General features: G+C 41.0%; 2 protein-coding genes across 2 annotated transcripts in view; both read left to right on the forward strand.

The window, feature by feature from the left end:
* The window catches only part of frem2a (FRAS1 related extracellular matrix 2a), a 63,994-nt gene extending 47,525 nt beyond the window's left edge, over positions 1–16,469 (forward strand). Inside the window, 16 exon segments of the mRNA XM_022209962.2 lie at positions 762–959; positions 1,314–1,478; positions 1,715–1,897; positions 3,139–3,269; positions 3,672–3,830; positions 4,693–4,996; positions 5,852–5,983; positions 6,385–6,716; positions 10,979–11,171; positions 11,289–11,414; positions 11,505–11,632; positions 11,770–11,904; positions 12,053–12,179; positions 12,711–12,898; positions 12,995–13,141; positions 13,675–16,469. Of these exon segments, the coding sequence (XP_022065654.2) occupies positions 762–959; positions 1,314–1,478; positions 1,715–1,897; positions 3,139–3,269; positions 3,672–3,830; positions 4,693–4,996; positions 5,852–5,983; positions 6,385–6,716; positions 10,979–11,171; positions 11,289–11,414; positions 11,505–11,632; positions 11,770–11,904; positions 12,053–12,179; positions 12,711–12,898; positions 12,995–13,141; positions 13,675–14,223 (3,197 nt within the window). The 3' untranslated portion in view covers positions 14,224–16,469.
* A 3,218-nt stretch (positions 16,470–19,687) lies between these two features.
* On the forward strand, positions 19,688–27,209 carry trim47 (tripartite motif containing 47). Its single transcript, XM_022209951.2, is given in 9 exon segments — positions 19,688–19,942; positions 20,295–20,388; positions 20,391–20,505; positions 22,928–22,973; positions 23,126–23,221; positions 23,374–23,598; positions 23,880–23,902; positions 23,990–24,111; positions 24,891–27,209. Coding segments are annotated over 9 exon segments (1,434 nt in total). The 5' UTR covers positions 19,688–19,759; the 3' UTR covers positions 25,421–27,209.
* The last annotated feature ends 498 nt before the right edge of the window (positions 27,210–27,707 follow it).

The raw sequence follows: 27,707 nt of genomic DNA on the forward strand, positions 1-27,707 counted from the left end.
GTCCAATATTCTCTGTATTTTTCGTCATTTTTTTTATTTAAAAATAGAATATTAGCAATTTTTTGTACTGAAAACGACTGGAATTGACTGCAGCTTAAAGGGTTAATCTTTTTTTCTGGATTGCTACCAGCACTTTTCACTTATCCTGTGAAATATATCTGCATCTACCGAGGGCACCGACACAAAACTGCGTATAGATATTCACCCACTCTTTATCAGGATGAGTTGTAATGACTTTGGTGATCTTTGACTTCTCATCTTGTACCATCTTCAGATTAAAATTAAAGTTTGTCCAATACTTTGGTTTATTATATTACTGTCAGTTTCAGCTGTTGTCTTGCCAAACTAACACGCTGATGTTACATATTACCCATATACGGCCTCATTTCGTTCTGCATTTGCAATGTGCGTGTTTTTGGTGTCAGGTTTGAAGCGTAAAGTTCATTGTAATTGGTGAATATACAGTAGCCATCTCAAGAGTTTAAAACCCACGCTTTAGAAACATGATTTTCAAGCTTGTCATGACAACTTCTTTACACTTCTTTGCTTCACTAAACACAACCTAGCAATTAATCTGTCGCTTTTCTTTTACTGTGCATTCATAGTTCACCGCCTTCATTACCAACGTTCAGCCGGTAAAGAAGCTTGTTTTGACAGCTATGTTATTTGATTTGCTTTTTATTGTCAGTCTATCCGGGATGAGAAAAATTGCTCCTGCCTTTTGTCACGTCTGATGACTGAACCGTCCTTTTGACTAACAGTGCCGAAGGTCCAGTTCCGCGAGCCGCTGTACGCTGGAGAGGAGAGTGACGGTCAGATCACAGCAACGGTGTACCGCAGCGGCGACATCAGACACCAGTCCTCTGTTCGCTGTTACACCCGTCAGGGCTCCGCACAGGTCGCCTCCGACTTTGATGAGCGACCCAACACGGATGCGTCTGTCATCAGTTTTTTACCAGGTGCTTCGGCAATCGCACATCACACATGCTTTCGCTCATTTTGTAAAACGCGTCTTGTGCTGCGAGACTTGGCACCTTTTCAATTAAATAAACAGCTCCTCTGGGGGTTTTTTTTGTCACACATTTCGTGCACACATCACCTACTGCATTGTCACTTTCTGCCTTTTTTTCCCTCCTTTTTCATGAAATGTGTGAAACCAGCTTCCTGAAAGGGAAAAGGGTGGGATAGTTATATAAATAGTTGTATGAATAAGATATTACATGCGGCAGAAATGAAAGAACTATTGTAGAACCTACTCCTTCTACTTCAAATTTTTTGACATATCCCATCAACCATCTGGCTGTACATTCCAGGTGAAGTGGAGAAGCCGTGTGTTCTTTCCCTGGTTGATGATACGCAGTATGAGGAAGGAGAGGAGCTGCGTCTGGTCTTAGGGAACCCGAAAAGCAACTCACAGTTTGGGGCGTCAGTGGGAGCTTTGAAAGAGACTCTGGTGAAAATCAAGGACACAGCAGACAGTAAGTGGCATGAAGAGGAGGAGGAGGAAGAGATGGTGGAGGAAAGTCTGGAATTAAATATGTAGTGAAATAAAAAGTAGCTCATCAGTAATTTAACAGCTCAGGCCTTAGATGCGAAGTATAGCTGAACATATACCGTTTGCTTGAATTTAGTCATCGCTGTCATTAGCAATGAATGAATGGCAGTGTAAGAATTATGACTTTGTTATATTTTTATCCCTTTCTGTGCTCCTTAGAACCCATCATTCGCTTTTTGGAAACCAAGTTCAGCGTCAGCGAACCGAAGGAAGCCGGCGCCGTGGCAACTGTGAGGATCCCCGTGGTACGAGTGGGTGACACATCGAGAGTGTCACTGGTGCGAGTTCACACTAAAGATGGGTCAGCAGTCTCAGGAGAGGACTACTACCCCGTGTCTCAGGGTAAATCTCACACATATACACATATGGGGTGTTGATAGTAAAAATCCCAGATGAATGGAAGAACAAAAAGTGCAGTGCAGACTTTTCAAATAAAGCATTGTTTTTAAACGGCATTAGCATGCAACAATAATGTATATCTGACTAAAAAATGCACAAAATAATGGAATCTAGTGGACCACAAGCATTGTTTGCAAATGTACAAACACCCCACTATTGTCAGCCTTTAATATGCTGATAAATGGTCTTCCACATAAAACAACTCTAAAACCTTTAACTTTCTGTCTTCCCACTAGCTCCTCTCTTTTTTTTTTGGCACGTCAGTGTTATTAAAATATATAATGCAAAAATAGCAGGGACCTACTGATCAATATATTACTCTCCAACACCACTAGTGGTCCAAACTTCACAAAACTTAGCTCTCACCGGCCTGCAGGTGTCCTCCTCATTGATTTCCATTATGCATTTGCAGCAGGTAATAAGAAAAGTTTTGACAAGTGTGAAACAAGGCTCCCTATAGGAATATGAAGGTAATGAAAGTGGGCATGGGGGTTTATTTGGGCAAGGGCCATTAATTTCTAATTTCATCCCAAATGGGGAAAAGGTAATTCCTGCAATAGTCCAGTGGATGGTCGTGTAATTTTTCATAGAATTTCTGTATTCTTCATGCTTTGTCAGCAGGGTGAAATCTTCCGTTCTATCCGTTCGGCTTTTAGTGCAGTGAACCTCTCTTAGTTTAATCAAGGCTTGAAATATTTATATGAATACATTGAGTCCATTCAAATCATACCTGCCTACCCACCGTTCAAATTTCCCAGCAGTTTTGAGCCATACGGCGTTGAATTTCTCATTTTGCACAATATTTTCTCACTGCAGCACATTTCCAATGCAAAGCTCTATTACTTACTTCTCAAGGAGATGGACCACCTTTGGCACTATGCAAATAGAAACCTGCAATGCTTCTTAGCTAAGTGATATATTCCTCTGAAGCAATACAACGTGAATTGGAATAATCTGCCTTTTCATTCTCTGTGAAACTCTGAATTCAGCAATAAAAAAAGAAGGAAACTTGGCCTTGATGTCACCTTTATTGCCACAAAAATGTAATGCAAACTGATACTTTGCACTTGTGATAATGATCTTCTTGTGCCGTATTGTGTGCTGCATCTGCAGTTAATGAGCTACATTTTAACTGCTTCCCTTGGTGGTTGTGTGTGTCTCTCTTTCTGTGTGTGTGCGCCCAGACATTGAGTTCAAACAGGGGGATAAGCAGCATGCGGTGGAAGTGGAGGTGCTATTTGATGGAGTCAGAGAAATGAGGGAAGCGTTTACTCTCCATCTGAAGCCTGATGAAAACATGGTGGCTGAAACTCAGGTCAGAAATGTGCTTGTTCTTAGCTATCACACAAAAACCACACACACAAAATCCAGGCTGCCAGTTATGACAAGCTTTTGTTTTTCTGATTTGACCCATATTTATTGAGATCGGGGATCTCTTTAGCAAGTGTGCCCTGCCCCAGACAACACTTTACAGTAGTGGCAGGCAAAACCACAGCGAAAACATTTCACAATAAATAATAGATTATCTTGGAAGGAAAAGAACAGAGCAGAAGTAAAAGAGGCAGAAGGAGGGAAGTAATGAGAGAGAGGAGTACAAAGAGGTGCTGGGAATGAGCCTCGACACATCCACTGATGGCAATTCACGGTGTCTTGTTTCACAAACATCTCCGTGTCAGTATTTTCATCAGTCTTAAGGATCTTTTTCTTTCTGTGACAGGTGACTAAAGTGATAGTTTACATCGAGGAGGCCAACAGCATGGCTGACGTCACCTTCCCCTCGCTGCCTCGCGTGGTGTCGCTGCTCCATTACGATGATGTCGACAGGACACCAGAAAACCTCCACCCACCAGCCGGATACCCAGTCATCTGTGTCACTGTGAGTCGAGCCAATATTCAGGGAAGCAAGTGGCTTTGGAGATATCTTTGGAGCTGAATTGAAATGCTCATCCTAAAAAAAAAGAAAAAATAGAGAGAACATAACAGTTAAACTTTTTCCCTTTAATGAAGGTAGCAGGACTTAATCAGGGCCCACCTCCTCCACAGGTGGATTTGTTTACCCTCAGGAGCCACACTTTTTCTTAGCCAAAGTTAAACTATCCTCCAGGAGTTGGCAAGTGTGTCCTTAAAAGACACATTACACAGTTTGGTGTAGCAGGCTGCAGTCCTCATGCACTCACACACAGGAGAATCACTTTCACTCTTGAAAAACAGGCTCAGGGAGACACTTAAATGGATTCTCATCATGTGTTAAGTCATTTGCTCCTCAGGTGGCTGCTGTACGTGGCAGAAAATGTGTATGGGTGTGTGTTTGTGAGTCTATGTGTGTGTGTGTGTGTGTGTGTGTGTGAGCCGGTGTGTTTATTTCCCTGCATTGTGGTCAGCTGCGTAGGAGGTTCCCTGGAGAGACACAATGAAGTAGTCTTGTCAAAATTGAAGTGTTGAGTGCTGCTCCAGGGGGCTCAGTGTCAACAGGTTTAAAAGGAAATCCACAGAAATTCTGCAGCTCTCCATCCAACAGCTCCGTCTTTCTAATTATAAAACGGCAACTTGTAAAGGCTCAAATAAGGAAACATAACACACTGGAACATCTGGATTTCCCTGGCAACAGTCATTTACACGTTTGTATTCTCTACCGCCATCTCCTTCTGTCTGTCCTCGGGCATCTGCCGTATCTTCCCCATCTCTGCTGTCCCTGCCTTCACACCCACTCCTGCTTAAATTGCTTATCCATCCTGCAGGCTTGCAACACAAAGTACCCGGACTATGACAAGACGGGCTCTATCTGTGTCAGCGAGCACATCAACAACACCTTGACCCGCTACCGCTGGCTCATCAGCGCCCCAGCTGGCCCCGATGGCGTCACCAGTCCCATGAGGGAGGCGGACTTTGACACGTTCTTTACGTCCTCCAAGATGATCACGTTGGACTCGGTCTACTTCCAGGCAGGCTCCAGGGTCCAGTGTGCCGCTAGGGCTGTTAATTCTAACGGGGATGAGGGTTTAGAGCTCAGCAGCCCCATTGTCACTGTGAGCCAGGAGGAAGGTGAGGCCCGAACAATGAATGAATCCGTGACTGTGTCTTGTGTGGGTTTATTTTTATTTCTTTTTAAGAGAAAGGATTCAACTAGGATTAGGCACCATGTTGCAGTGAGAAAAGAGCTTTGTTCTCCACACGTCACCAGTGTTCAGGAATAGCGCTTACAGTACAACCATATAAAAGACAATGAGAACTTTTTTTAAATTGATAATACAGCTTTTGTTTTATTGCTTTCTTTTGGCTTTTTAAGAATTCTAAATCAAATGATGAAGTGGTGGAGAAGTAGTAATGTCACAATGTAAAAAACAAAAAGTAAAAGGCCTGTAATAAAATACTATTAGAATTTTTTTTATTATTCATACTGATGTAGTATCATTTTATTGTAGCTGACGTTAGTGGAATCTGTCACCATGTATCATATTTTATAAGACTAAGCAAATTATACCATTTTCATTGCTTACAACAGCCCCACCAGACCATAATCCAATACTGCTACTATGTGCTGTGAATGGGTCATAGCTCTTATTCTCTTCTCGAAGGGAAAAAAAAGCCCTCTCTTTTGCTGTTGCTATGCTATCACTTATGCTGCACTCATTCCACCTACACATCCTGAATGCAACAAGTTCACACTCGCTCTCTCAGGGTGGTCACAAAGTATTCTTAGAAATGTGGAAATCACTGCCCGATTCACTAGTAGTTCATGCAGGTTATGAGAAAAGCATGGATGTATGAGTATATAACTGTATATTTATAAACTGCTAAAGATGGACTTACATAACTAATGAGCTGTAGATGCTGTCCTCCTGCGTGTTGCTGTCTGTCCGTGTGTTTAAAATGTCTCTACTCTGCTGTCATGTAAAGGTATGTGTCAGCCTCGTAAGATGGGGACTGTTGGTGCTGAGCCGTTCTCTGCCAAGCTACGCTACACTGGAGCAGACGACCCGAAACACCCCAACCTCATCAAAGTGACTGTCACCATGCCTCACATAGATGGTAGGTAGGAGCTGGAGGCAGGCAGGACTCATACCACAGATGAAGTGAAGTGTAATGTACTGTGTGTAATATTCACGTCTCGGGATCCTCAGGAGTGTGACAACCAGAATATAGATCTCGCCAGGTTGTATTGAATCCCACTGTCGAAAGCCCTCCAGCACACCCGCTACTTAACATTCCCTTCTTGATTTTTAATCGGTTTCCTTCTGCTTCATCTCTTCCAGGTCTCCATCTTCCTCTTCCCTGTTGTCCCTCCCTCTCTTTTCTTTTCATCACTTTAATCCCCCCCTCCCCTCCCCTCAACTATCTCTTCCCCTCTGTATTTTTTTATAATAATAATGTCTCTTGAGTCAAACTTAGCTGTGGACACATGCTCAGGATCGTCTCTGTTTGCCTCGCAGGTATGCTGCCGGTAATCTCCACTCACCCTCTCATGAACTTTGAACTGACCCTCAGTCCCGACGGGATGCGGGTGGGAAACCATCGCTGCTCCAACTTGCTCGACTACAATGAGGTCACCACAGGTCACGGCTTCATCACCGCCTCGGCACGCAGCCCTGAGAGCATGGGAGACTCCGCGCCGTATCAGTTCAGCAGCCCTCTACGGGGGAACAGCACACTGCGCTTCTACAGGAACCTCAACCTGGAAGCCTGCCTCTGGGAGTTTACCAGCTACTACCACATGTCTGAGCTGCTCACAGACTGTGGAGGAACCATAGGAACTGATGGACAGGTGTGTGTGTGCGTGTTTGTTTCTGTATCTTTGTCCACAACATATAAATTCCAATCTAGGCTTTGTATGTACATCTGTTTGGTTGTTAGCCTTTGTGTGTGTGTTTTGCATCCACCTTTGTGTGTTTCTGTCTGTACGTTCAGTTTATTTCCGGCCTCCCAACGGACGCACAGACAGAACGGCATCGGATTTGTTTGCCTGCATTTTGCGTCTCATTCACTGTGTGTTTGCCAGCTCTGTACATCAGCATGTGATTGATAGCTTTTAGTGCGAAAGTACACACACAGTTAAACAAAGCCTTGCAATCCCGCCAGTCATTCAACCTCATTCTCACCTCTGCTGTCGATATGGAGCATTAAAGCTCAGATTCACATGACATTTGGGAAAATCAAGAGAACAAAACCACTTCATTTGGAGTCATCCCAACAAGAAGAATCTTAGTTACCGCACAGTTTGTCTTTTCCATCACTGTTGAGCTCACCAGAGAAGATGGTGCTGTTAAGTTTTGGCATTATGGCCAGCTGTCAGTTAGCCAAACTTCCAGTCGCTGTTTGCTGCTGTTGCATCATTGCGGCAGATGTTGCAATTGTTATGTTACGGCGCTGCAGTATTCTCCCACTTCTCGTTGTTTTTATGGATCAGGAGACAGACCCTTGCTCCCTTGCTCATGTCCTGCTGCTCCTTTGTGTTCATCCACCCTTTGATCTATGAGCTTCTTTTTGCTGATCAGACTGCTGAATGTGTGTTTTTTCCCTGTGTCTGTATGAAAGAGAAGGATATGGCAAGGAAGTAAAAAAAAAAAAAAAAAGAATTTACTTGTCACAGCAAGAAACTGCTTGCACACATTAGTTACACATGATGCCCGTCATCCACAAGACCTCAAGCCCTCTTCATTAAGGGAGATCTCTGTCACAGTGTCACTTGGGTTATATATTTTTTATTATTCTAAGAAGTGCTGGAAGAAAAGAAAAGGAGAAAAAAAGAGGAAGCAGTCACTACCTTGCAGCTCCACCAGGTTGCACAAATCATGCATCCATCCATTCTCTATACCCCACTTTATACTCACTAGGATAAAGGGCTGGGCTGGAGCCTATCCCAGCTGACTCAGGCGAAGGTAGGGGACACCATTGCAGGGCTACATATACAGACAAACAATCACACTCACACCTACAGGCAATTTAGAGTTATCAATTAACCTCAGCATATTTTTGGACAGTGGGAGGAAGCCGGAGTACCCGGAGAAAACCCACGCATGCACAGGGAGAACATGCACACTCCATGCAGAAAGATCCCAGGCCCAGCCCGGGATTTGAACCGGGGATCTTCTTGCTGCAAGGCGAATGTGCTAACCACTATACCACTGTGCAGCCCTGCACAAATCATAAAGCACAGAAATATTAAATAACTCAGCTGCCTCTGAACAGAAAGAAAATGTCAAATTCTTTTTACAAATGTCAAAACCAAACACTATATTGTGGGTTTAATCATCCTAATCAGTGTTTTGCTCTCGCTTTTTCTTGACAGCTTTGTATTTTTACATAAGTGGTGAGCTATTTCCTTTTTCTGGAAGACCATGATGACATTTCAAGACAGTAAAAAAAAACTTTTTTTCCTATTTAGAAAGCCAGTGATTCACAGTCTTAGTTTGTTATTTAGAATAAATTGAATGTAGGAGTTGGCTGTTAAATTACTGCTATATTACAGCAAAATTGCAGGACAAAGGTAGATGTTTCTCAGTTAACATCACAATCATCGTTCAGTTTTTTCGCAAGTTAACCTGCAGAGACCCTGCGATAGATGTATTAGACTGGGAGATTCTCTCCATTTGCTAAAACATTGTAACACACCATTATTATCATGGTTCTTTGCTTTCAGCAGCAGTTTTAGAAATAAGAGTGAATGTTAAAATATATGTTCACAGGTGATGAGGAATGGCTGATCAGAGAAGGAAGAGGAATAAAAGGATTAGGAAACACATTTATTTTTGTACCTGAATCATCTTCTGCCAAATTGCTTTTCTCAATTTCTATTCCCCGTTAATCTCCTTCTCATTATGCAGTTTGGCAATTGACAGGGCAAGCTGACACGTTTTCACTTGAAGTCAAACAAAGATAATGTTGTGCAATTTCAATCACTTTCCAAGAAAAGCTTTGACTTTGTCAAACGTGTGTGGAGACACACAGCAGTGCAAATGTTAGGAGTCAAAGTTATTGAAACAATGTTGGTGAGCAGAGACACCTAGTGGTGGATTATCTGGAACTACATTTAAGATTTCCTGATAACGTGAATGATTTCTAAAGGTGTTAAGAACTGTAAAAGTTATTTTTTGTCAAACAAAAAGGTGAACAATTTAGTTTAAAAATAATAGTAGTAGCACGTAGCTTAAAAACTTGTTCAACAACACAAAATCAGACATAAACATTCTAAATACAATGCTGTTCAAAAGTTAGGCATCACTTAAAAATGTCCTTATTTTTGAAAAAAAAAGCATTTTTTCAATTAAAATGATATTAAATTAAATCAGAAATACAGTCTAGACATTGTTAATGTGGTAAATGACTTTTCTAGCTGGAAGCGGCTGATTTTTAATGGAATATCTCCATAGGGGTACAGAGGAACATTTCCAGCAACCATCACTCCTGTGTTCTAATGCTACATTGTGCTAGAAATCGTGCTGAAAGGATAACTGATGATTAGAAAACCCTTGTGCAATTATGTTAGCACAAGAATAAAAGTGTGAACTTTGATGGAAAACATGAAATTGCCTGAGTGACCCCAAACTTTTGAACGGTAGTGTACGTAGTTAGACACTATGTCAAACCTTGCTTGTGATGCCTGTTACTGCTTTAAATCACCAGCCCAGTTGCATCACTTTTTTCAGACAACTACATGCTTATTGATAACTGGCTGGATGTACAACCTCACATGTGGATGTGCTGCAGGTCTTCAGGAAATCTGGTCATATCTATCAGAGACTTGAGTTGCGAGAGTCTCACCCAGTTTAAAGAGGCAGCCTCAAGCCTCTGGATGTTCACTTTCAGTATAAGTTTTACCTAAGTTTTATTGAATAAGTATGCCCTTACTTTAAACCATGTCAGCTCAATGAATGGAAATTTGGAATTTAATAGTGAGATTATTTATGACAGCCTCAAAGGGGCCCCGAAAGCAGCTCAGATGTAATCAACAACCAGGAGCTTTGGTCCGAGTGTAAACTGTAGAGTCTGGTTTTATTAGTAGAACTGACACTGGAAACAAGGTTATACAGAAACCTTGCAAAAATAAAAACAAAATATGAAACAGAAAATATCAGCAGCAACCTTCTCTCCTCAAGCAAAACAACCAACAGTAACTCCATTCCTCCTGCATGTTTATTCATAATATACTAGCAGAACTGAAAGAATTAACTTTTCTCTATATATGGTTGCAGAACAAACTACTGGTTACCTGATCATCGACATGAAACCCAGAACATGTAAATTAGATTGCTCAAGCATAATGGCAGAAGTTAGAAGTTTTCCATTGTTTGCCATCACTGACAATTTTCTCAGTGTGTTGATGAAAACAAGAAATTTCATACAGGATGCTGAAGCCTCCTCTGTGCACCTCTCAGACGGGTGCTGCACTGTGGGGTTATAGTGGTGAGCTGCTAGCTGTTAAAGGTGTACAGAAAGAGAACAATGTCAGAATTCACAGTTTTTAATTTCCATATTGTTTCTATTTTCCGAATTATTGTTTTGAGTCCAGTTCACTGCAAATGATCAAGAAGGGGAGTCACATGTGCCTCATTAATGATTAGCAGAAAAGCTTTTTTTTTTTTTTTTTTTTTTTTAAAAATAGAAAACAACTGCACAAGCCCACATCACTGCCCACTGTGTCCAACACAAGAAGTCTCTTCTGCATCTTTGACAATGCTGAGTAGGAGTGAAAGAGTTCAAACACCTTGTGGAGGAGAACGTTGTGTTCATCTGTTACATCTTCTCTGCACTTATTATAGCTTTTCGACCTACAGTCACCCCTTACCCTGAAAGGATAATACAGCGTTTTTGTCATTTTTTTGTAAGGATTCCATGCTTATGGCTTCAACCAACTATCAAGAATAAGCAGCTTCTTTTGTCAATATTAAATTTTAGCCTTGGACACAATTATTAGCCTTAAGTTTGACCAAAGCATATCCATAGAGAAAAGCATATCCTCAACGGATCCACTTAGCGTATTGAAAACAGCAGTTTCCTTACTCATTATTGACTGAAACATCTTCACAGGTGCTGAACCTGGTCCAGTCCTACGTGACCCTCCGGGTGCCTCTTTATGTCTCCTATGTGTTCCACTCTCCTGTTGGCACCGGCGGCTGGCAGCACTTCGACCTGCAGTCGGAGCTGCGCCTCACTTTTGTGTACGACACTGCTATTCTCTGGAAGGACGGCATCGGCAGCCCCCCGCAGGCAGAGCTGCAGGGTAAGTTCCCAAGACAGAAGGAGGATTATAGTTCATGCTTCTGGACACAAGACTGTCTGTGTACAAGTAAAGTGGTTCATGTAGAGTCTAGAGTGAATGTGTGTTTTTTCTTTCCAGGTGCTTTGTATCCTACCAGCATGCGTATAAATGATCAGGGACGTTTGGTGGTAAATTTCCGCACCAAGGCTCATTTCAGGGGTCTGTTCGTGGAGTCACATTCTTCAGGCAGAATAAAAAGAGCCGGTGAGACTGACTTTTTTGATATTCCTTGAAATTCATTATGGTTTTGTCTCAGTCCTTCATTATAAATTCTTCCTCTCAAAAATCCCACAGCATCCTCCATGTCATCCATGGTGATGAGTGTGGACCACCCTGGCCTGACATTTAACCTCACCTTAGTGAGGAGTGAGCCCACCTACAACCAACCAGTCCAGCAGTGGACCTTCACCTCTGACTTTGCAGTAAGAGCGCATTCAATTTTCTTGTGCCCTGATGCACGACTTGTGACATCCACTCTGTAAATCTGTGTGCCTGAGCGGCTGGAAGGGCAGCAGACTGACTTTTTCTAAAATACATTTGTCCCTTTTGCTGCATTTAGGTGAGAGACTACTCTGGGACCTACACAGTGAAGTTGATCCCCTGTACAACAGCCCTGAATATGGAATACACTGTTCCACCTGTCTGCAGCCCCAGAGAACCAGTTACTTTCGACTTAGACATCCGATTCCAGCAAGTAAGGCAGTCTTAATGTAGACTCTAAGGTCCAAAAGTGGAACATTTCTTTATTAAAGGAAGATTTTTTTTCTTCCCGTGTCCGTCATTAGCACATTGTCTTCTTTCATTATGCTATTACTTGCTATCTATCTGTGTGATTTCCTTAGGTGAGCGACCCGGTTGCAGTGGAATTCAGTCTGAACACTCAAATGTTCCTGCTGTCCAAGAGGAGCCTGTGGCTTTCTGATGGATCAATGGGTTTCGGTCAAGAGAGTGACGTAGCCTTTTCTGAGGGTGAGTTTTATAAAATGGAAAGACTTACAGAAACTGGGCGGTGAATATTTAGAGGACTATACTCCTAGTTGGAGAACCTTTAAGGCCACATTTTTGATTGATTTTCTGAGTTTCAGGCAGACATTAGGTTGCGCTTATGTCAGTACAGTCCATGCTTTGCTTGACACATTGCAGCTAATGCATCACTGTTCAAGTTACGTAGTTTCTGCACTTAGTTAAAGTTATAAAACTTAAAGTATTGCTGAATGCTATTTAAAGTAACTGACGTGTGAGATTATGCAAAAAAAAAAGCATTGGATTTAGAGCTATGCTGTGTTAAAATCAAGCCTGGAAGACAATCATTAACATTTTGGTAATAATAAATTGGCTTTTTGATTCATCTTAATATTGCTTTTTGGTTGTTTGACATGCACCAAAAATAGTAGTTACTTGGACCAGTAGAAAATGCACACATTGGGCATTGAAACAAGCAATGTTCTCAAATACAATTTTAGTATTCAGGCTCCACGTCTTCTTCTTCTCATATTTCAGGTGATACAATATATGGTCGTGTCATGGTGGACCCTGTGCAGAACCTGGGAGATTCCTTCTTCTGCAGCATAGAGAAGGTGTTCCTCTGCACTGGTGCTGATGGATACGTACCCAAGTACAACCCGACCAAGTTCCAATTTGGCTGCCTGGCTGACTCCCCATCACTGCTTTATCGATTTAAGATTCTTGTAAGTATAATCAGGCATCTTGACATGTGCAAAATAGTGTTTTGCAATCAATATTTTTACCTCCTTTATTCTCTTCAATCTAACACACCCCTCCAGGACAAGGCCCAGCCGGAGACTCAGGCACGGGTGTTTGGCGACGTCAGTTTTAATGCTGTGCTGGCAGTGGATGATCCATCAGCCATGTCGCTCGTTAGACAACCAGGATCTGATGGCTTTAGACTGGACTCTACAGCAATGTTCCAGGTATCCTATGGCTTACTGTTTCTTATAGTCAATGACTGACCTTTATATTTATGCTTATCCTTACTATGCTGCTAGAACACTAAGCTATTTTGCTCTAAAATGTATACAACTTCAAATAGTTTGACTGTGCATGTATTAGTGAGAGACACAGTTATGAAGCGAGGCAGCGTTGCAAATGTATGAGGAGATTATGGAGTTTATCCTGTAGACTTTGTCACATTATCCTTGTGCTTAATGTTTTGTCCTGACTGATATAATGTTTCGTGTTGCATCATGTTTTTCATTTTATGTTAAAGGCTCACGAATTGGGATACCTTTGCCAGAAATTCAGAGTCTTAAACTAACCCAAATTCCTGGTATTAGAGCCAAGTTTATGAAAAATGGCTAATTAAAATTCTCATTGCAGTTTCATGTTGGATAATTGAGCAGCACTGTTTCTGTTCTGTCGTGTGCCATCTTTCAGCCTTTGTTCTTGTTGTGATGTTTTAAATTGAACATAGCTCAAAAATATGCCGACTTCTTGCTCTCTTCAGGTTGCTGCCGGCCGGGAATGGTACATCCACACCGTTTACACAGTTCGCTCCAAAGAGAATGCCAACAGAGGCATTGGAAAGCGCAGCCTAGAGTACCACTCCCTGGTTTCCTCCAGCAACGAGCTCGCCTTGACCTCGTCAAGCTCAAAAGGCCATCGCTGGAGGAGGTCAACTGGCGCCGATGTCCCAGCAGTCGCCGAAGATATCGGAGTAGACAACAACCGTGGTACCAACATTATGCACATCGCCTTGGACCGAACCAAGCGTAGGTCAGCTGGGTCGAATGAGCTGTTTGCTGAAGGGCTGGAACACAGTGAGCTGAACACAGAGGAGGAAGAGGAGGGTCTGGTGACCGTGGTGGGGGCACTGGTGGGGCTGCTGCTGACTGTCCTCATTACTGTCACCATCATACTGGTGCTGAGATCCAGACAGAAGGATGGGAAGGAGGGATGGAGGGAGGGAGTGCAGGAGGTGGTGAAAGGGTCTGTCAGTACGGAGCCCATGCTGGTGGTGAGGATGCAAGACTGCCACAACAGCTCAGAGGTCTGAGCAACGGATGCATGGATGGACTGATGGACAATGAGATGTAGGGAATATGTGGGGGCTTTTATATTTTTTTGGGATTTTCTTTTAAAAAAAAAACTGGTATTGAATTACTTTCACAACACCAAAAATAAAGACGCGTTATTAGGTGTGCCTGTTAATGGGGGGGAGATTTTTACAATGTTGAATCCATGACATACCTTGATCATAGCAAGCAGCAGCAAACAGCACAGCAGTCAAATTTGCTGATTTTTATGTAACACGCCAACTTGTGCTGATAGTAGCATGGTATTCCTTGTCTCTCTTACTGGCTTTATGGTGTTAAAGTGCCTGGAGCAACTCTCCCTTCAGGACGGTCCCACTCACCAAGATAACCCTTTTCACAGAGCAAGTGTCAGGCCATGTCGAAGATGTTGTACCGCAGGTGTACCTTCGGCAAAAGCGAATTAGATAATGTCAGGATTCATAGTAGAAGGAGCAGTTCACCTCAGAAAGAAGATGTTATTGACCTGCTGCCACGCTGGTCAAAAATTCATTGAAGTTCGTGAGCTCTAGTGCTTATGTGTGTGCAACAATTCCATCTTTTCTACAGCTCGCAATGGATAAAATAGATTCTGCACAGATATTTTGCAGTGCATTCTAAGTATTAGAAGTCTAACAGTTGCATGATGGATGCAAATGTCCATTACATGTTGTATTGTCTCACTTACCATCCCTAAAATTGTTATAAACTATCCGCTGGCAGAGGATATAATTGATTTGGAAAATGAAAAGTAAATGCTGGATTTTAATAGAAATTGGACCTGTAGCCTCATTGTTTGGCTTCAGAACATTGATGATGGGTCTATGCTGCAGTATATACTTTAATATTCATTCTGGGGTGAACTGTGCCATTACAGTTTTGTCAAGGAAACATTTGCTGGCACAGGACACACTGGATTACACATTGTGCGATGAAAAATATAAAGACAAGATGGCGCCACTTGTTTCTTATCTGTGAACTAAACCTGCAGAACTCCAGGAGGTGAAAACCACTACTGACAGAATTTATGTTTATAAACCATCCAAGCATTTCATTCTTTTATCATGTCTAATGTTCTTTATTTTGTTTACCATATGATGAGGAATGTTTTCCTAGATGTATTAAGCATTTCTATCGCTGCCGAGTTGGGTTGTTCATGTTTTTTTCATATATTTTATTCAGTTATTTACTCTGTTGTGTGTTTTACAGTTCATCTCTGCTCCTAGTGCCATGCTTACTCCATCCTCACAGTGACGTTGCTTCACTATGTGTTTCTTTGACATTGTCATATTTATTTAAAAAATAGGGCATAATGTTTCTTCATTTTTTTTGGTAATAACACTGGTTAAAACGTATGTATGTAAAAAGACACTCATCTCAGGAGTTATTTCTTTTACAGCGAATGGACTGTGTGTTGTAACACAATTTACTACTGTTGACTGAAGAGAATCTCTACAGAGCCACTTTCAACTCCCCTGTTACACTGCTAATAAGTGCGGTGCTGTGAACATGCAAATGCTGTATCCATATCCAATGATCTGACCCTTGTTCTTCTCACATTATGTTCTTCTAAGCTTTATTTGTCACTAGTGCTGTGTGGGATTTCAGTGTTCTGACTCATGTTTTTTTTTTTTCTCGAACAAACGATGCAAACAAAATAGCTGCTTACAGATCAGTATGTCACCATGAAAAAAACTCACATTTGATATAAACTCATTTCTTTGTTGATGTCACTGGTGAAATTCCTTGTTTATATGTGTTGTTAAACCTGTGTCTTACCCTGCTATGGATATACAACATGCTGAGATCAGTGTTCCTGAATAATTGTCTTATTATGGTGTTGTTAGTCATCATTGTGTAATTATTTCGAATATTCATCAGGGTTAGCTGATGTGATGAACATGAGCTGGAAATCTGCTGAGGTGTGAATCAGCGAGGGATGTGAGGATTTATACAACTAATAACCAGCTGAAAACCTGTGTTTTTTAATTACTGTTATTTTTTGGCCCTGATGAATTTGGAAATAACATCATATCTAACATCAAATGCACTTTTCGAGTCACATCCCTCACATGCCAGTACAAGCTATGCAATGTAATGTATACCCCACAGCCAGTTATCCCCATGTATTGGACAATTTTAGCACAATCAAACTTGATATTCACTTTGTGTCTTTTTATGAATGGGTTTTTAAGTATATGTATTTAAGAATAAATATTGTTTACTGGTGCCTACTGGCAGTTTTTTTTTTTGATTGAATCTGTATTAATGCAAAGATTCAAAGGTACAGGGAAGATTCTACGGATTTCAGTCAAAGTTCAGCCTTAACACTTAAATGGACTTCACTGCTCCCCTGACATCATCCAAAGCCCATGTTTTGGCTTGGTAAATAGGCAGAAAAAAATTACAAAGCTAAATGAATCAAGAAAAAGCATAATGCATGCTTTACATTGCCACATGTCTCTAAATGCTTTTGTGAGCATTTAGAGACATGGAAAACTTGCGAGTGATTTGCAGGTTGCTATCAATGAATTAAGATGCTAGAAGCTGCAAATATTTTATGTGTTTACAATTATTTCATAACAAGAAATAAGAATTCAGAAGGACACACGGTTGCTATGACCACAGACATAAAGTTTTGTGTATTTGCTTATTATGACTGACCTGGAGAAAAGTATGAGGTAATGAATTAGTTAAATTTTTTCTTAGAAAAATTTAACACTTTTGTTAATATTTTCCATCAATTATTTATGAAGATAGAAATGTTATATATTCTGGATTTATTGCACATAAAATATTTTAACCATTTTTCTTTCAGTTTTGTTAATTATTACTCATGAACATTAGAAATTCAGTGTCTCTAAACCTTAGAATGTTTTATTTTGAGTTTGAATAGATTGCTATTCTAATAGTAAAAATACAGTCCATCTGTCAGTCTAGTTTAGTGCACACAACTACAAAAATTGGAAAGAATGGATGCCCTCCACAAGGAGAGAAGGCACCAAAAGGTCATTACTTGTATGGCTGTTAGCAGAGCTGTATCCAAATATCCATCTATCCATTCTCTATATACCTCTTTATCCTCATTAGGGTCACGGGGGGTGCTGGATCCTATCCCAGCTGACTCAGGCGAAGGCAGGGGACACCCTGGACAGGTCGCCAGTCTGTCACAGGGCTACATATACAGACAAACAATCACACTCACATTCACACCTACGTACAATTTAGAGTAACCAATTAACCTCAGCGTATTTTTGGACTGTGGGAGGAAGCCGGAGTACCCGGAGAAAACCCAGGCATGCACAGGGAGAACATGCACACTCCATGCAGAAAGATCCCAGGCCCAAGTGTATCCAAACATATTCATAGAAAGTTGACTGAAAGGGAAGACTGTGGTAGGGAAAGTTCTACAAGTAACAAGGATGATTCCAGCCTTGAGGGGATTGTCAAGTAAAGTCCATTTAAGAACTTGGTAGAGCTTCACAAAGACTGGACTGATGTCAGTGCATGAGTCACTGTTAAGGAAAAATTACTCTTTCCCCTTTCTAAAATATTTCCTTGCAGCTGTTAGCTGATGTCATACCAAATTATCTTCCGACCAGCAGATGCTGTAGGAGGAAGATATGACAGGATACTCTGCTCTGGTCAAGGTTAGATATTGTCTATTCTGCCATGACTAAGCAGAAAAGTTGTCTCCATATTGGTCTGTAATCTAAACTTGACCCCTCAGTCAACTACAATATATACCCTAAAATCAAAGAGAATGCTCAGAACTGATGCTGGCACTGCTTGCATGTACTGCTGCTCTGTCAGTGTCTTTTCTCCTGACATCAACTCCTGACATGAACCTTACTCATAACCTAAGTCATCTGAGTGTTCAGTGTGCCTCTCTGTGTCTTCCTCCTCATCCTCTATGGACCTCGCTGAGCTTCAACAGCAGCCACCAAGCACAGACGTCTCCAGAAAAGGAGCTACAACTGTCAAATTCTGATATCAAGCCACTCCTGAACCAGATCAGATCAGATGTGTCTTATCTGGATTAAGAAGAACTGAACTGCTGTTCAAAGGGTGGAGAGGCACAGAATCCAAGCTGTTTTAAAATCCAGTTTCTACAGTCTGTGATGATTTGGGATGCCATTTCAACTGCTGACGTTTTATAAGTCCAGAGTTAACGCACCCATCTACCAGGAGATTTTAGAGCTCTTCATGCTTGCATCTGCTGACAAGCTTTATGAAGACGCCTATGTCCTTTTCCCGCAGGACTTAGCTTCTGCCCACAGAGTCAAAACTACTACCAAACAGTTTGCCGACCATGGTATTACTTTGGCTGATTGGACAGCCAATTCACCTGACCTGAACCCCATAGAATCCCATCTAAAGAAGAAGATGAGAAACACCCGACTCATAAATACAGACGAGCTGAAGGCCACTGTCCAAAAAAATGGGCTTCAATAACAACTCAGCAGTGTCACATGGAATCATGGTGGAATCTTGTTCCACCATACGGCATTTCTACAACAAAATAGATATCATAAAAAAACAAGTACTCCCTATACTGGAAATGATAATGGATGAGGGGGTGGTCATAGAGCACAAATCAGTAACAATTGTTTCCACCATTTGCATTGCATAGTGCCATACATTTGTGAAGCATATAGATTGTTGATGCTGGGTTATTTAGGTTATTTTGTACTGACATTACTTTGGGACTGCACAGTGACTCGGTGGTTAGCACTTTTGTCTTGCAGCTACCTGGGCCTGTGATCTTTCTGCATGGAATTTGCATGTGGTCTCTGTACATGTGTGGGTTTTCTTCTGGTTCTCTGGCTTCCTCCCACAGTCCAAAAACATGCTCAGGTTAACTGGTAATTCTAAAACTTTCTGTAGGTGCGAATGTGAGCGCGCTTGTTTGTTTCTATATATAGACCTGCGATAGACTGGTGACTTGTCCAGGGTGTCTCTTGCCTTCACCCCAAGTCAGTTGAGATTGGCTCCAGCACCTCTGCGACCCTAATGAGGATTAAGCCGTGTCTAGGTAATGGATGGGTGTTTTCACTTTGGCATGAAAGAGTCTTTTTTCTTAAAATTCTTGTCAAAAAAGCCCCCAAAATTATGTTAATTAAATGCTAAAAAGCAATTAAACAGGAACATTTTCAAAGGGGTTGAATACTAATAAATGCTGTATATTTTTGTTTAGTGTAGATTAATAGACAAATGACATCAACCAGTTGATGATTAGGAGTGAAGAAAGTAAAGTAAAACCAACTGCTATGTTAGTGAGTGTCAGCCTACACAATGTGTGGAGGACAAAGGTTTAAAATGCTCTCTTCGCAGCCCTTATAAATGTCACAAAAGTGTGATTTCTGATTCCATGTTGTTTTGCTGTGTATACGTGTGAGAGAGAGGGAGTAATCTGATTGGCTAAAAGACAGGCTGACGCACCACAAATGTGGCCGCCTCCCTCCTCCTCTCTCTTCACTTCCTGCAGTGGCAGTGTTGTGCTGCTGTTGGCTCGTAAACATGGCGACTGCTGGAGCAGCTGGAGACGACCTGCGGAAAGAGCTCACATGTGCAATTTGTTTGGACTTCTTCAAAGACCCTGTCATACTCAAGTGCGGGCACAATTTCTGTCGCTTTTGCATTTGTATGCACTGGGATGAAAATGGCGGAGACTACGGGTACCAGTGTCCTCAGTGCCGAACGGTAAGTTCATACACGGTGTCTGAATTGTTCTGCTGTGTGGGTTTATTTGGCAAATTCTATATGATGTTGCCGTTGTGGTTGTGTTACTGCGAAGTGCTTCTGTCTGGCTGGCGGTTGGTGTAAAAATAACCACGCAGTGCATTTTCTGGCTACAACCGCTGTGATAGCTGGCTAGCTGGCTTTAGCTAATGTTAGCTAAATTGTCAGCAGTTGAGTTGCTAATAACTAACTCGATTGTTTTAGCTACGCGAGAGATGCTACAATACGCACTGTAAACAGCTTATTTTTGCCATTAGGCTTGGTTAAATCGGGTGTCTGCGTCTTTATCAGTTGGTTTATTTTGTTCTCTCAGGTGTTCAACAAGAGGACCTTCACTAAAAACTACCTGGTGCAGAACCTGGTGGCCAAACTGGACGACCTGGACTGTCTGGGGTCTTGTAATGTCCCCCCAAGCCCGTTAAAGTAGATGGAAAGTGTGATCAACACGGTGAAGAACTGAAGCTGTACTGCCAGACTGACAAGAGGCCTATCTGTGTAGTCTGCAGGGAATCAAGAGCACACAGGTTGGTTGTGTTCTTTATATTATATAGGAATGTTATTAGGTGGAAGCATTGGCCAAAACTCTGTTTCTCTTTTGGAAATTTATTATTTTCTTGCTCAGTCAAGTAGCCTGTGCAGACAAGGCCATTCTAAAATAATCTACACAAGCCACATTTTCGGTGCATTTTCGGTGTGTGAACTGTGACTTCCACATATTCCCATTGTGTGACAGTAGTCAAATGATATTTCATTGACTGCTTCTTTATCAGGCTGGAGTATCTGTATATGATTAATCTGATCAACAGTGTTTATCAGGTTTCTGAGCCTTTCAGCAAATTTGCCATTGAAACAGATACAAGAAACGACATTACTGTAAGAAACGCAGCTTTGGAAATAATTATTGGGCCACTACGACTGCCGTTTTCTCCCTCCGTCTTTACAGTTCCATACTACGTTTTCTTCTTAAGGTTGTAAAACACACCTGTTTCGAATTTTAAGCTGGCTAGCAGTGGCTTTCTTGCTGTATTGCTTTTCAGTTACCACCACAACAACTGTCTTATTGTTACAGGCATTGTTGAGTGATAATTCAGTTTGGCTTATCTGTTGACCTTACAAACACAACTTGTATACAAAATAATGGTGACTCATAAATGCTTTTTGCCATCTAGTTGGAATTTTGAAATTTTCATGGTTTCAGTATGTAGTTTTAAGAAAATGTGTGTATTAAACTGTTCTGTTTGCACATCTTCAGGAAATGCAGTAATTATTTAAATACTATTCTGATATTTAAACCGTTATCTCTGTGTTGTTGTTTATACTTAGAAGATAACTGAATCTAGAACTGTTTGTTTTTGTTCTTCCACAAGGTATGTGGTTCAGGGGATTCAGTGTGATTCCTTCCTATGTCCTAATGACTTCAGCACAAAGTAGGCATGTTGTTGAAAATAAGGACTGTGGCAGGGATGATATACCTAAAGTTTAGCAGAACAGCTATGTCTGAATTAAATACAGGCCTATCATAGTGCACCAGGACAGTCGCTACTATCAAAGAGGAAAAACAAGATATCCACTTGGGTATAAATGGAGGAGTGAGATAAGGACTGAGAAGGAATGCACCAAGGACAAAAATGATGTCAACATTGGAAGTTTTGACTACAGTGTCTTTACTATTGGGCAGACTGTTGCAGAATCATCCTCTCATCAAGCTATAGCATGAACATAATATTACTGTATAGAAACTTGCACTATTAAAACTTTAATTGTTTCTCTTGATGCTTAGTACTTTTTCCTTGTAGCTAGAAATTTGCATGTTCTCCTTGTGTATGTGTGGGTTTTCTCTGGGTACCACAGTTCAAGAACATGCTCAGGTTAATTGGTAACTCTAAATTGTCTGTAAGTGTGATTGTTTGTCTGTATACGTGTCACTATGATAGACTAATGACTTGTTCAGGCTGTCCTCTGCCTTTTTCCCTCAGTCAGCCTGAATAGACTCCAGTCCCCCCGTGACCCTAATGAGGATTAAGCGGTGTGTAGATAATGAATGGGATGGATAGATGTTTATCTTGGTCAGTTTTTGTTTTTGCTTCATGACTGACAGTTTGTTTCCCAAATGATCGTATGGATCTTCAGCTGTTATTTTGATTTCAAGAATTTATTATTGTCACTGTCTTAAATTTATGTTATGGTGCTTTTTATAATTATGTGTAAGAAAACAGGCTTTCCAAAAAATTTGCATCCAGCAACTGGGACTCAATGATTCGTTGAAGGAAGTGATAAAGATGAATTTTAATTACAATGATAGTGGTATCTTGCAAGGACATTTGATGTTACTGCACAAATGTACATGGGTATGTTGAACAACACAGGAGTTTTGGCAAAGTTCTGTCAAGGCTGGATTAATTACAGAACAAAAGGTCACATGGAATGCACCTTGTCAACATAAATACAAATGAGACCTTACGTAAGGCAAGAGCTCATGACGCATGCATCCACAGTTTGTTCAAATGCATCAGGTAAAAATGACTCCAATGTTTTGAGTTTTTGGCCACTGATAGTGCTATGGAGAAATGTTGTTAGTTCGGTCTCCATTTTGTTTTATTGTGCATGAGGATGCATATAGACGAGTCTGCACGATTCACTCCCTTTCTGGATATGAACACTTTTTTAGTGATCAACAGTTGGTGGCAGTAAGACTCTATCAGATGTAGTAATGTGCCAACAAAGGCAATTTTGAAGAGAGCTAGGAAGCAAATACGCCTTTAACATTTTTATTAAAATCTGTTTTCAGTGGTTAACAAAGGACCTCAAGGTCCCACACGGTGTATTCTGGAAAGAAAGATCTAGATAAAATATTTCTGTGTCTCATAACAGAACGCATGGAGAGTTTTGGGTTGGTGTGACGAATTTCTATGTAACTGCCTGGCCATTGTTTTAATGTCATTTCAGACACCATGAGGTGGCCCCAGTGCCAGAAGTTGTCAACGACATGAAGGTAAATTTAAATCTATGAATTTGCTAGGATTACTAATTTACCGGAGTAATAGATTTGGCAAAGAGATTGGAGCTTGTGGGTCCTTTGATACACATCTTATTCACCGTTTATGGAATATTTGCACACATTCATGTGTTGTATGTTTGTCACAGATGGAGTTGAAAGTGAGGCTAATGGAGCTCAACTGGCAGAAGTCTCAATGTGTCAAGGTCATAACGACTGACGAGCGCACTAAAAGTGAAGTGAGGGTATGAAGCCAACCTTATTTTATTCTAGATTTTTTTTTTTGTTGTTGTTGCTAGTGACATGTAACTCTCCTATTTAACAGGTGCATGAATGTGTGGACATGAATTTAACTGGAAATGTAATGTAACGACACCATAATGTTTCCGTTCTCTAGTTGAAGAAGCAAAGGCTCAAAGAGAAGATCGAAGCAGATGTCGGTGCCTTGGTCCAATTCTTGCTAGATGAAAGGGACTGTCTGCTTGAGAGCCTGGATGCTGAGGAGGTTGCCACCATGGCTGTTATAGAAGACAACATGAAGATTGTGGACACAGAAGCAGCAATTGTGGACAAAGCTATATCTGATATCCACAGCCACATCGGCGGAAAAAGTAGCTTTGAGGTCAGTTGCTCATATTGACTGTCTAATAACTGTTTCTTAGTGTGGAATAAGGATCTCACCAAAACTACTGCACTGAATTTATTTATTGTTTGAAAAAATATCCCTGAAACAGCAGAAGGTGGGAGGTGCATGCCTTTTATGCTCTTTATTGGTGTGAGCCAAAACTTCAAAAGCATGTTATATAACTTATGACACGTTAAAAACACCACTGACTGTTTGTAAACAAAATACTCCTTGAAAATGAGATCAAGATTAACTTCTTTTTTCCTTTGCTTTAACAGAGCCTTGCTGCTACATTCAATGAGTAAGTAGCTTTCATTCTTTTTAAAATATGTAATTAAACTGTACAAAATAAAGCATTGTATAATTTTTGTTCAATGTTTTATTTTAGAGTGATTCATTGCAAGCCTTTCACACCTCTCGAGCCAGTTAATTGCCAGACTGAATTTACCGACTTCTCAGGGCCATTTCAGCTCATCATGTGGAAGAAGATGATGCACGTGCTGCACACAAGTAAGTTTACACGATAGTCAGCATGAGTCCAACACACTGAAGTGTTGCTATTTGACATGTAGGACTGACAGTCACAGGGGACAGCGTTTACAAGATTTATCTTCCTGCTGTTCCTTGTTTGTGTTATTTGTATGTGTATTTTAAGTAGTTAATATTTCAATAAAGTAGTCAGCACTGAAAAAAAAAACAGTAAAGCTAATGTGCAAAAAGGTTATTTAGTTTGCTGTTAGCAGTGCTCCATCACAGCAAGAATATTGTGGGTTCAGGGAATCTAGTACTTTCTGAAGGAAGGCAGGAGTTTTATCTCAAGCTGAACAAAATTTATATCCTAATCAATATTTTTCAGCATGGGGGATAATTGAAGTCAATTACTGCAAACAGCAGTGTTCCTCCGGTGTTTGAAAGGTCACATCTGATTGGAAGTGAAGGCTTCGTCATGCATATTACTCAACATAATGGTGCCTTTTGTTTCAAACATCTGGTATATACTTTGACTGCACAAACGATGTGGATATCGATGTTGTTTACAGTAGAATTACATCAATTGTAGAAACAAATGTAGCTTAAAGGACCTGCATTCAAACATAACTAATCACAAGACACTAGCTGGAAGAATCATTGTACTTGAATTAAAACCTAACAAAGTGCCTGAACAGCCTACTTACCCTGTTTCAGTGGATGCCAAATCCATTTCTTTCTAGGCTGGAAATCTTCCTCCCAAATATACTGCCAGCTTCAACTCAAGGTGAACTAATCTTTCACCGTCTGTCTGTGTGTAGTGCCTCAGAACCTCACCTTAGATCCCGACACCGCTCACCCAAACCTGCTTATCTCAGACTTTGACACCAAAGTGGAGGAGGGCCGTGTTCGTAACCAGGAGCCGGACCTGCCCTCCCGCTTCAACCGCTTCTGTGGCGTCCTTGCCACAGCCCAGTACGCCAGCGGCCAACACTACTGGGAGGTGGATGTGAGGGACAAAGGTGTGTGGTACCTGGGAGTCACCACTGAGTGCAGCAACCGGAAGGGTTTCGTCAGCCTCACTCCCTCTGCAGGATACTGGAGCCTGTGTCTCCAGGACCGGCTGTACGCCAACGGGGAGGACGGGCGTATTCTGGTGGCCGACTACTGGAACTCTCCTCGCGTCGGTGTGTACCTGGACTACGACAACGGGCGTCTCAGTTTCTATGACGCTGTAACCATGAAGAGACTGTACATGTTTGACACCTGCTTTGAAGAGCCTGTCTACCCTTTCTTCAGCCCAGGGAAGAATGATCCAGGCAGCAGGCTGCACATATGCCACTACTATTGAGAGGGTTCTTAAATTTTGCTAGCAAAGAATAAACTCACGGCAGTGTTGTCAGATTTGCCCTTGGGCAAGGCTTTATCTTGTAGTCCAGGCTGGAGTGACGGGGTGACGTCAAACCTCGGAGCCATGTACTGTATGCATTAGAGCTGTTACTTGTTGTTCGTACCAGTTTTAGAAAATAAGGTTTACATTGAATAGTAAGAACCAGGGGACTTGCCAGACTGAAGTGAAATTTGGTATTTTTCAACTTAGACACACACTGTAGGCTTATACACTTGACAACTGTGGCTGGGGGTTTGGAGAGGTGCTCTGCTGTCTATCACTGTGTCGGCTGGGTTGCAGATGCCCCAGATGCTCTTGTTGAGTAGAGCATATACAGCTCATTTCCTGTTGGCGACCACTGTCACCCTACTGTACATTAACTCATTGATCCCAGGCAGTGTCAGTGCCATTGCATTGTTGGGTAGAACTTGAAAAGGAAATGACCTATTTATCTCACTGGTGTTGTAGATTCCCTCATTATTCTGAGACTGAAGACCAGTCAGCTTGTCCATCTTGTACTAGGAATTCAACTCTTCCAGAAATGAATTGTGGGAGGTGGTTGTTTTTGTGGATAAATAACATAGGCTGAAATAATTTTATCCTAAACCTTTTTAAAATCACTTCTATGCTTATTTTTCGTTCTATTAATTGACTCTTTGGGTTGATTTGTATATTTCCCTGAGTCACATTTTGAAGCTTATTTTTGTCATGCTCAAGGCGTGACATCATGACCTTCAGCTGCATTAAACAGCTGAAATATTTTGTCTATATGTCGGAATGAGCCGATATGAGACAAAGTGAAGAGTCTTCAAATATTTTAACAGCAGATTATATGGCTTTACAACCATGTCTCAAAATATGTTGTCTCTTTTGTGAACTTGTAGGCATTTTACTTTTAGACATTCCATCAATGACAGACACCTGGTGGACTTAACTCCGAATGAAAACCTATGGAAGGCCAAATGAAGGTTTTAGTCCAATTTTGTTTTTTATTTGATGTATCTTTAATTACTAGCAGTAGTTCCTCGAGTATATTCTTTTAACTAGCCTGGCTTTGTTGTATTAATTGATAGTTTTGTTGGTCCTAACATTTTTGGGTCTATTAACCAACTTGGTCCTGTGTGTTGTTTTTTTTGTTTTTTGTGTATTTGTTTTGTAATATTTTTGATTTGTTAAAGCTGTTTTATCTGATCTGAAATTAAGAAGTTGTATCTGGACAGTTATATACATATTTTACTCTAAGTTTATGATTTTAACATTTCTTTTATTTGAGCTCCTCTACTACAGACTTTTTTTTTTGGGGGGGGGGGGTATTATGGCTTGTGTGGTTATAGATCCACAAATGGGATGTTTGCCATCTGAGATTGTACTTTTCTTTCTTCTTTTTTTCATTTTTAAAATGATTGTATTGAGAAGCATAGTAAGAGAACAGTGTGAGTTATATTTGAGACTGGCTATTCTGACAGCCAAGTTGCTCAGGGTGTCATGTTTGGACTGAAACTATAACTTTGAGTATTTACTGATAAATGTCTTGTCTAAGACAATGTACTCCATGTAATACACAAACATACTTTTTATTGTTGAATTTTATTCATGTATTCAGCTTAGCAGTTTTTGCATTTGTGTCTTAGTAAATGTAACTTGACGTGGGGGGTGGGGGGGGTCTTGTAAGTCCCTGTTTCTGACTCATCACTTACTATCAATGTGCTAAGTGTTTCTCAGACTTTACGAGATTAAAAGAGAAAAATCATTTTATTTTTGTGATGTTTTTTTTTTTTTCTTTAAAAGCTTTTATTATATACAGTCCAGTGTGTTTACCACTTTGGCATTTTTGATATTAGTGGAGTCAAAACCTACTGAATGAGATATTTCTGATGTCAGGTAAGGTCGCTATCAGACTTTATAGTTGGTATTGAATTTTTCTTGTCACTTGGCAGCATCGTTGCCTCTCAATTTCCTTCTCAAGCTCAAATTGGTATGTTCACTGCCTTTTAAATGGTCTGATTTTGGCACCTAAATGACCAAGCTCCAGAACATTAATCTGTCAAACACTCGATGGTCTGGCTCTTTGCCGTGGCCAGACAGCTACTAGAGAACGAGCTTTCTCAAGAAGGTTGTTGCTTCCTGTTGTTCTCTCAATCTCATCATCTTCGCAGTTCTGGTCCAACATCCTTATTTATCCTTGGGAGACAGTTTGCTGCTGCTGATTCAGTTTTCATACTGCAAGAACATTTAAGGAGGAGGTGAG

The sequence above is a fragment of the Acanthochromis polyacanthus genome, chromosome 17 (assembly GCF_021347895.1).
Source record: "Acanthochromis polyacanthus isolate Apoly-LR-REF ecotype Palm Island chromosome 17, KAUST_Apoly_ChrSc, whole genome shotgun sequence".
NCBI classification, from domain to species: Eukaryota; Metazoa; Chordata; class Actinopteri; family Pomacentridae; genus Acanthochromis; species Acanthochromis polyacanthus.